Source organism: Rhinopithecus bieti, unplaced genomic scaffold, assembly GCF_001698545.2.
Source record: "Rhinopithecus bieti isolate Rb0 unplaced genomic scaffold, ASM169854v2 scaffold_26302, whole genome shotgun sequence".
Lineage (NCBI taxonomy): Eukaryota > Metazoa > Chordata > Mammalia > Primates > Cercopithecidae > Rhinopithecus > Rhinopithecus bieti.
Genome location: NW_016812027.1, coordinates 118,585 through 129,267, shown reverse-complemented (window position 1 = coordinate 129,267; position 10,683 = coordinate 118,585). Strand labels below are relative to the sequence as shown.

The 10,683-nt window shown below is 43.1% G+C and overlaps 1 protein-coding gene across 2 annotated transcripts in view; it reads left to right on the top strand.

Annotated features, from left to right (window-relative positions):
• Nucleotides 1-294: 294 nt before the first annotated feature.
• The window catches only part of SCAMP1 (secretory carrier membrane protein 1), a 115,494-nt gene continuing 105,105 nt past the window's right edge, over nucleotides 295-10,683 (top strand). The window contains exon 1 of one of the 2 annotated variants that reach the window (XM_017895542.1): nucleotides 295-1,351. In XM_017895542.1, the coding sequence (XP_017751031.1) occupies nucleotides 1,295-1,351 (57 nt within the window). In that variant the 5' untranslated portion in view covers nucleotides 295-1,294. The remainder of the gene's footprint in view (nucleotides 1,352-10,683) is intronic. The other variant, XM_017895541.1, reaches the window with a different exon arrangement.

Sequence of the window (10,683 nt, the reverse complement as noted above, 5' to 3'; positions counted from 1 at the left end):
ATGGTACCAATGATTTTTTTTTTTTTTTTTTTAGACGGAGTCTCGCTCTGTCTCCCAGGCTGCAGTGCAGTGGCCCGATCTCGGCTCACCACAACCTCCGCCTCCCGGGTTCAAGTGATTCTCCTGCCTCAGCCTCCTGAGTAGCTGGGACTACAGGCGTCCGCCACCACCCCGGATTTTGTATTTTAGTAGAGACGGGGTTTCACCATACTGGCCAGGCTGGTCTCGAATTCCTGACCTTGTGATCCGCCCGCCTCGGCCTCCCAAAAAGTGCTGGGATTACAGGCGTCAGCCACCGCGCCCGGCCGGTACAAATGCATTTCTTAACACATCTTTTGACCATCTCGTCCTTGGTGTTGGAAAAGACTAGGGAAAATCCAAAAGTGTCTATTCGGTGCCCAAATGCTAGCGTTAATACTCGAGGGCCTGATCTCTGGCCTCTTGCCATCCCTCTCCCATTATTTCTGAAGAAGTAGCCATTTTGCAGATTCCGGAGGATGGCAGCCAGGGCCGGCCCTTGGGACTGAATCTCATCTCCTTCTCCAGGCTCCTTGGATCAAGCTGGGACCGGCAGCGCCAAGGCTGCTCTCCGTGATTTAGCAGCAACTTAAGAGTCAGAGACACCGGAAGATGGGAGGCCGGGATTCTCAGGTGGGGTCAGGAGTGCTCAAAAACCCGTAGCAGCGGCCGCGCCCCCGCCCCGGGGAGGTGATCTGCGGCTGGCAGTGCTGTGGCCTCTCCAGTGCCGGCGTCCGACGGTCTAACGGCACTGCTCGCGGGGTGCGCGGCCCGCGACTCGGGCTGCCTCCCTCAACCTGGCAAGTGTGCGTCCTCCCCACAAAATGCCACCACTTCCCTAAGTCACGCTGGGCCCCGGGGAGCTGATTTGAAATTGGTCTTCAGAAGACGGAGCAGGGGCGGACGCAGCCGGCCTCCGGCTGAGAGCGGAGGGGAAGCGTCCCATACTCTCCGAGAATCCCGCGGGCTCGTGGCGTGTGGGACGCTTTCATCCGCTCTGAGTTCCCGGTTCCTCAGCCCCAACTCCCTACTCGGTCGCAGCCAAAGCCCGGAGCGTGGGATCCGGGCCCGGAGGAACGGGACGGCGAACGCGAGCGGCGCCGCGGCCGGGAGCCCGCCGCACCGGGCATGCTCAGTGGCGCGGCCGGCTGGGTGGCCCGCTAGCTGCACCCGGATCTGCTCGGCGGCGGCGACGTGAGCGCGCAGGGGGGCGGCGGCCTCGCCTCGTCTCTCTCTCTGCGCCTGGGTCGGGTGGGTGACGCCGAGAGCCAGAGAGATGTCGGATTTCGACAGTAACCCGTTTGCCGACCCGGATCTCAACAATCCCTTCAAGGTGAGCTTCGGCCCCAGCATCTCCTGCCGCCGCGACGCGTCGTTGTTTGTGAAAACGGACGAGTTCCTTCTCGCCCACTGCGCCTGCCCCTCGGCTCCCCTTAGCAGCCCAGAGAGGGGCGCGGGGCCGCAGTACCCCATTTGGCCCCCGGCCCCGCGTCACTCGTTTGGGTTTTGGGGTTTGGAGGTGGAACCTCCTCAGCTCGTGCCCGGCCGCCCTTCCACACGTCCCCGACTGGTGAGGGTCGTGCCTGCAGCCGGGACTGGGCCCGCGCGCCTGGAGGTGTCCTGGCCCGCCTCTCAGGAGCGGGGAGAGTGAGAGCCGAGGGCAGGTGGAGTCGCCCCTTGCCAGGCAAGTGTGGCTGGTAGGGCCGGGAGGCGGCGGAGGGGGGCCCGCCCTGGGGTGGGGTTGTCATGGGGACCCGAGGTGGCGGCGGCGGAGAGCTGCGTGGGGTGATGGCAGAGGTGTGGAGGAGGAGAGAGGTGAGGGCACCGAGTATGCTGCAATTAAAAAAAAAGGTTGTGTTTTCATTTTTTAAACTTGTGTTGCACCCAAATACCACCAGTGGCGCTGCCATCCCCCCTCTCCCTGTTAGGCTGAGGTTGAGGGTATTGATACCAAAGCAGAAGTTAAAAATAAATAAACATATCTGGAAAACAATAGTGCACGTGGACGACCTCTTCCCTACCCAGCTGCTTCTAGCAAGGTAAACGATGGGATATTTTCCAAGCACCTAGTGCGTCACCGGTTCTCTGGGCCATATGAGGATACCATTTCCCACTTGAGCTGCTTTTCTTCTTGGAGTCGACCTTATCAACCCCAGCTTCGGAAGGGCTTGGCACAGAATCCTGCAAAGGAAGGCGACTGAGATGTTCATCGTCTGCGTTTAAATGAATTGCAACATCTAAATAACTCTCTTTGAAAGTATTCTGGATTTCCTAATGAGTGTAACTGTTAGCACGTGTAATTTGTTTCCAACTGTTGGTTGAAGTTGTATCTCAATCCCCCCCTCCCCCCGGCCGTGTGCAATAGTAACCTTAATTTGCAATCACGCAGAATAAAACGGTAACTCTTAATTTGTGGTCACACAGGTGTCACTTCTGGCTTGTTGAGTTTACATCTTTTTACTCCTGATTTTATCTTTCGTTAAGAATCCTGGAAGAGGAAAAATATTTCTGCTCTGATTATTAAATGCCTGATAATTCCAAGGAGGATTATTTTAATGAAATGATCCTGGTTATTATTGACAACTCCACTCACTTTGTAGCAGTGTAGAATTAGACTCAGTCACTGTTTCATTGTCCCTAATGTCACTTAAGAAAATTCAGTACAACTGGCCTGTACCTTTCAGTGACATGGTTGCATTTTAAGACATTTTTTTTTCCCTGGCAGTTTTGTTTCAATTAGTATTGGACTTGCTTCCATGTTGTGGAAAATCGGGTTATTCTTAAATGGTAGACTTTCTAAAGAGACCGTTCATAAATTGTTAAATGGGTGTTATTTTAAAATATTTTGAAGATAAAACATCAAGAACCTTTTAGCCTTTCCTAATTCGGATAATTCATTGACACTCTTTATTCAGCATCTGACGATTTGGCAGTGTATTTCAACTTGGTCATTCCATTTCATGGTTCATTTCATATTAACTGGCTCTCTTGTTAGGGCAAGACATTGTCTTCATCTTAGCCCAGACTGTCCTTTTGTGACATCTAATATTGCCATGACACTTTTCCTCTTGTGACATTCATAAAGTTGCTGTAGTATTTCTAAACCTAGGAGTTGTTTTAAATATTCATTGTGGCATAACATTATAAATCTTTATAAGTGGATGGACTCAGGACAATGATTATTCAAGTTTGAAAAATGCTTCAGGGACAGTTCATTTAGGTCTAAAGGAGACTTGGTTGTACACACATTTCTGCTTGTAATCTTTGATTTTAGTGACTGTTACAGCACTGTCAGTGTGTCTGACCCTTTATTTTTCCATTTCCATTTATATTCACCTGCCCCTCCTCCTCTCAAAAGTATAGTTTAATATCTATATTTTGTCTTTTTACTTTTTCTTATATTTATGTAAAAGTGATTTTTGAAATAACATTTCTGATACTCTACTTAAATCTGAAATGTTCCCAGACTCATTTGTGTTACTTTATGATCAGCCTCCCTAGTAGCTGGGATTACAGGTGCCTGCCACCACGCCTGGCTAACTTTTTGTATTTTTATAAGAGTTGGGGTTTCACTGTGTTGGCCAGGCTGATCTTGAACTCCTGACCTCATGATCTGCCCGCCTCGGCCTCCCAAAGTATTGGGATTACAGGCTTGAGCCACCGTGCCTGGCCGATCATTTTTCAAATCTTTTTATTTTCAGTATTTGAAGATAAAGCTCTTATTTTCAAGTATATGATATTTCGCATTTGGTAACTATGCTGATTTCTTTTTCATTAAATCCTATTTGGTTTCCATTGCCTTTTTCATTTTTTAACATTTCTTTTCCTTCACTTTTATGTTAGGAATACTTTTGCAAGCATCTTTGTTTGAGCCATATCATGAAAGTAGTTTGAGTCTGTTCTCCTTATATAATATAACTATAGTGGTTTACTTCATTTTATTGGTTGTTGTAAGGTTATTTTTGCTGGATTCAATTCTTTTTTTTTTTTTTTTTTTTTGGTTGAGCCCCTGCTTTATATTCTAGTGGTTGTGCTAGGCTCAGTGAATGGTTTTATGAAATTTGAATGGTTTTCGTTACACATCAAGAAACTTGGAATAACTGGAAATCTTAGTGGTCCAAAATAAAATAGATGATTAAGTATGTACAAGTTTCTGAAGATCCACTCTTGAGCTGTTAAAATGGGGTTTTAAAGCTAGAGAGGGAAAAATATTTTCTATATAGTCAACATGTAATTATTGAAGAATTGCTGTATGTCCTTTGTTTTCTGTTATTTATTCATTCAACAAATACTGAAGAAATATCTCTGTCCTTATGGCTATTAGTCTAACAGTGAGACAAATATGCTTGGAAAATGAATAAAAGGGGAGAGTTTAATAACCAGAAGAGGTCAGCAATATAGGCTCTTACAAATCAGCATAAGAGTGTATGGTTAAGTGCCAGAACAAGTGCAGTTTGTTCATAGGAGGGAGAAATTAGTAAGTGGTCAGAAAATCTTCATGCTTTCTAATATGCTTTTGCATATTAACATATGATAATTGATTGAATAGGATAGTTAAATAACATTTAAATTAATGTAATTTTTAAATTATGAGGAGAATTAGAATTTAACAGCTAGGAAGGCAAATTCTTAAAATATATTCAGTCAGATCTCAAAGATTAAAAAACGAAGCCCACAGAGGCACACTTGCTCATTGTCTTATGCCCTTGTGTAGGTAGTATAGAACTAGCATTAGAACTTAGGTCTCCTGATTTCTAGTCCATTGCTGGTGACGCTGTATGCACTCTCTGGTTGCATTTTTGATACCAAAATTCTTGTTTTGTATTTGGAGGTTAGAGTTGAGGCTCTTGTTGGGAGGCAGCAGAGGATAGGATTAAAAAGTTTTGGCTCAAGAATTTGAAAAGATCTGGGCTTGATCCTGGCTTTGTTGCTAACTGGTTGTGAGACCTTGGAAAGTTACTTAATCTCTTTAAGACTCAGTTTACTATTTTGTAAAATAGGGTAGTAGTACATTCTCTATAGGATTGTAAATAGGATTAGATGAACATACATTTAGCATGTAATAAGAGCTTAATGTATGGTGGTTTTAATTAGGTACTAATATTTAGTATTAATAGTAATTTAAGAAATTCTGTTTAATGGCTGGGTGCGGTGGCTCACGCCTGTAATCCCAGCACTTTGGGAGGCCAAGGTGGGCGGATCACGAGGTCAGGAGTTCGAGATCAGCCTGGCCAACATAGTGAGACCCCAGTCTCTACCAACAATACAAAAAATTAGCTGGGTGTGGTGGCGGGCACCTGTAATCCCAGCTACTTGGGAGGCTGAGGCAGGAGAATTGCTTGAACCCAGGAGGTGGAGGCTGCAGTGTGCCAAGATCATGCCACTGCACTGCAGCCTGGGCGACAGTGTGAGACTCGTCTCAAAAAAATTTTTTTTGTTTAATAATCTCTCTATGCTTAGCTATGATTTCAGTGAAATTTATGTTCCTTTTGGCTCTTCTGGAGTGCTGGTAGTAGCTGTTTGACTGATCATAGTCAAGGAATCAAAGCTAAAAGTAATTAAGTGCTTTGCCTATGTCAGCCTGCTGGACTAGACCAAGGTTGTCTGAATTCTGGTGCTTTTTCACAACACATAGTTCCTCCCTAATAAAGTGTCTCTATATTAAAATTGAGCATAGTGTCCATTTTGTTTTGGCCTCAAAAAAATTAATTTTAGTCTATTGAAATTTTTTTTTTTTTAGAAATGGCCTAAAATCCAGCATTCTCACTTAGGTTATCTTTTAAGTTACAGTAATCTAGTGGCATTCTAAGAGTTGAAGTTGAAAATTGAAAAAGACCCATAATTCAAGTGTGTTATTCTTTTGTCTTAGTCTGTTTGGGCTGCTATAACAAAATATAGTACCTCACAGTGGGTAATTTATAAACAACAGAAATTTATTGCCCAGAACTCTGGAGGCTGTGAAGTCCAGAATCAAGGTCCCAGCAGATTCAGTGTATGGTGAAGGCCTCTTGCTCATTGATTACATCTTCTTTGTGTCCTCACATGGCAGAAGGGGATGGCAGCTCTCTGGGGCCCTTTTCTTTTCTTTTCTTTTCTTTTCTTTTTGAGATGGAGTCTTGCTCTGTCGGCTAGGCTGGTGTAATCTTGGCTCACTGCAACCTCCGTCTCCTGGGTTCAAGCAATTCCCCTGCCTCAGCCTCCTGAGTAGCTGGCACTACAGGCGTGCACCACCACGCCCGGCTAATTTTTTGTATTTTGGTAGAGACGGGGTTTTGCCATGTTGACCAGAATGGTCTCCATCTCTTGCCCTTGTGATCCACCCGCCTTGGCCTTCCAAAGTGCTGGGATTACAGGCGTGAGCCACCATGCCTAGCCTTTTTTTTTTGAGATGGAGTCTCTCACTCTGTTGCCTAGGCTGGAGTGCGGTGGTGCGATCTTGGCTCACTGCAACCTCTACCTCCAGCAATTCCCGTGCATCAGCCTCCTGAGTAGCTGGGATTACAGGTGCGTGCCACCTTGCCCAGCTAATTTTTGTGTTTTTAGTAGAGACAGGGTTTCACTATACTGGCCAGGCTGGCCTTGAACTCTTGGCCTCAAGTGATCTACCTACCTCAGTCTCCCAGAGTGCTGGGATTACAGATGTGTGCCACACACTTGGCCTCTGGGGCCTTTTTTTTTTTTTAAGAAATAGGGATATTAATCCCATTCTTGAGAGCAGAGCACTGCTGACCTGATCACCTCCCAAAGGCTTCATCTTCTAATACCATCACATTGGTGATAGGTTTCAGCATGTGATTTTTAAGGAAACACAAACATTCAGACCTTAATTTTCATTTTGTAACATCAAGAATGTCATCCATCGATTTCATTTACATTGACAATGATACTTACAAGTTGATTTCACTCCTCCCTTATCTGTTTAAAATTTTGAGGCTGGACATGATGGCTCATGCTTGTAATCCCAGTGCTTTGGGAAGCCAAGGCAGGAGGATTGCTTGAACCCAAGAATTTGAGACCAGCCTGGGCAATATAGTGAGACTTCCATCTCTACTAAAATTTAAAAGTTAGCTGGGTGTGGTGGTGCACACCTGTAGTCTAAGATACTTGGGAGACTGAGGCTGGAGGGCAACAGAGTGAGACCCTATCTGAAAAGAAAACAAACCCCAAAACAAACAAAAAAGATAAACAATTTTGAGTTTGGAGATTGGATAGCACTAGGAAAGCATTCTGAGGATTTCCTTTATGATTGTCACACTTTGAAAACTATCTTTTAACATTAATCCGGAACGTAGTGGTTGTAGTTTGTGGGCATGTGTTATTTTACGTTCATGTCAACTGCATGAATTCCTGCTCGTTTTTCCTCATGTTAATATTTTTAAAAAGCACATATCGAGCTGCTGTTATATTTCATCAACTTAAGATGCCATCCTTTGTAAGATACATCATTATCTTATTTACCACTGTCTCACTTATCTGTTTCTATGTAACAATCCCAAAATATAATGGCTTACAATAACAATTATTTGCTCACGACTCTGTTATTTGAGCTAGACTTAGCTGGGCAGGTTTTTTCTATTTATTAATATTCTTTTCTGGAGTTACTTAAGTGGCTTCAGTCACCTGGTTTATGATTTCAGATATCCTTACTCAAGTGCCTGCTGGTTACCTGGAGATGTCAGTGGGCACAGCAATTGGCTGTCTTTCGTGTAGCCTCTCTACTAGTAATAAGTGGGCTTTGTGCATAGTAGCAGCAGTGCTCCCAGAAGGCAAGAGCTGAAGCTACAAGGCTTCTTGAGTCATATGCCACTTCTGCTATATTCTATTGGTCAAAACAAGGCACAAGTTCAGCCTAGATTTTAAAAGGAGTGGCAAGCAATAGTCCCCACTTCTTGACTGGAGACAGACCTATGAACTAAAGATAAACCCAGCATAAAATGGCAAGGCAGTCATAGGATAACTTCAGTAGACACTCCCATTCAAATAGGGAAAGAGTGGGAGGCGTGTAGCAGCTGCTGATCTATAGCAATTCTGAAATCTAGCCAGGCACATGTTGTTAGGGTCCTCTACATTGAGGACAATGAGTGTTTCTTGATTAGGGCCCAGTTCTGCTACCTGGTATTGGTTCCTTCACCTGTTATTTTCTTCTGCTTTTGGCTCCACCCTCTGAGAGGTCCTTTATTAATTTTTTTCTTTCAGAATGAGCCCTGTTGCAGCTGAGTAGCATTTTTGGCCTGCTTCTTGCCCATTAAAAATTCGGAGCCCAGAAGTTTCTATTTATTTTGAACTGTTTTTTTAGTCCAGGCTGGCACAACTCTCTTAACAGTTTCTTTTTAATCTTACCAGAGTTCAAACTATGCCTTAAAAAGCACATTCGTCATTCTTCTTGAGACAATCTTTATTTAGGGTGAAGTGTCAGTGCCATGGTCAATATTCTTAAGATATTTAGAAAACGTTTTGTCTGGGTTGAGCATCTCATATGGCCAGTGGAAGGCTGCTGCCGTAGGAGGCTGCTGTGCCACGTGACAAAACTAGGATTCGAACACAGTTTTATTTTGGCCCTATAGCTTTAACTACAATCGTATGAGATGATGGCGATTATGAAATTTTTGAAACTAAACTGTTCTTATGCTGATATTACCAAAAGTTTTTTTGGAATACAATTAATATTTAATAGTGATAAGTGCAGATCCAAATAATTTATTGGTTGTTTCCTTACTATGAACCACCAGTGTGGATACAGTTGCTGAAAAATATATATTGGCTTAATGAAATTAGTGATCAGTTCCTTAAAATTAATAATCCTATAGTATTCTGGTCTAATAGCTGGGTATTGTTCTTAATTGTGCATATTTAAAGAGTGCTGTGAAAATACTAGGATATGCCCAAAGAGGACAGTCAAAATGGTCATGGGACTGGAATCAAGTTATAGGAAGAACAATTTAAGTTTCAATTACTCAGCAGATTTAGTCTACAGAGAGCTAAAGGGAAATAGGAGAGCTCCCATTAGATACCTAAAGGGTTCTTAGTTATGTGAATAAACTTGTTATTTGTTGCTTTAGAAAAATAATCTAAGGTTAACTGGCAAAGTTTACTTGAAGGTAAATATTGTCCAAATAGATATTTAAAAATCTGCTAGCATGGCCTGACAGTGGTCTTTTGGTAGGGCATTCTCCAGCACTTGCAGGAAATTCAAGCAGAAGTTGTGTAACCTATAGAGACGCATACAGACATACCTCAGAGATATTGCAGGTTTGGTTCCAGATCACCTTAATAAAGTGAATACTGCAATAAAGCAAGTTATGTGATTTTGTTGTTTCTCAGTGCACGTAAAAGTTATGTTTATAGTATACTGTAGTGTATTAAGTGTGCAGTAACATGTCTAAAAAGTGTATATACCTTAATTTAACAATACTTTAATGCAAAAAAATGCTAACGATCATCAGAACCTTCAGCGACTCATAATCTTTTTGTTGTTAGAGCATCTTTCCTTGTTGTTGATGGTTGCTGACTGATAAGGGTGGTGGTTGCTGATGGTTGGGGTAGCTGTGGCAGTTTCTTAAAATAAGACAGTGATGGAGTTTGCCACATTAGTGGACTGTTCCTTTCATGGAAGATTTGTCTGTAGCATGCTGTGCTGTTTGATAGCATTTTACCCACAGTAGCACTTCTTTCAAAGTTGAAGTCAGTCCTCTCAAACCCTGCCACTGCTTTATCAACTAATTTTATGTGCTGTTCTCAATTGTTTGCTGTCATTTCAACAATATTCATAAGCATCTTCACCGGGAGTAGATTTCTTTCTTTTTTTTTAAAAAAATTATTATTATACTTCTAGGGTACATGTGCACAACGTTCAGGTTTCTTGCATATGTATACATGTGCCATGTTGGTGTCCTGCACCCATTAACTCGTCATTTACATGAGGTATTTGTCCTAATGCTATCCCTTCCCCCTCCCCCACCCCATGACAGGCCCTGGTGTGTGATGTTCCCCACCCTGTGTCCAAGTGTTCTTATTGTTCAGTTCCCACCTGTGAGTGAGAACATGCTGTGTTTGTTTTTCTGTCCTTGCGATAGTTTGCTCAGAATGATGGTTTCTAGCTTCATCCATGTCCCTGCAAAGGACATGAACTCATCCTTTTTTATGGCTGCATAGTATTCCTTGGTGTATATGTGCCACATTTTCTTAATTCTATCACTGATGGACATTTGGATTTGTTCCAAGTCTTTGCTATTGTGAACAGTGCCACAAAAACATACGTGTGCATGTGTCTTTATAGTAGCATGATTTATAATCCTTTGGGTATATACCCAGTAATGGAATGGCTGGGTCAAATGGTATTTCTAGTTCTAGATCCTTGCAACATCTCCTTAAGCTGATAAGCAACTTAAGCAAAGTCTCAGGATACAAAATCAATTTGCAAAAATCACAAGCATTCCTATACACCAATAACACAAACACAGCCAAATCATGAGTGAACTCCCATTCACAGTTGCTACAAAGAGAATAAAATACCTTGGAATCCAACTTACAAGTGATGTGAAGGATCTCTTCAAGGAGAACTACAAACCACTGCTCAATGAAATAAAAGAGGACACAAACAAATGGAAGAACATTCCATGCTCGTGGATAGGAAGAATCAATATCTTGAAAATGGCCATACTGCCT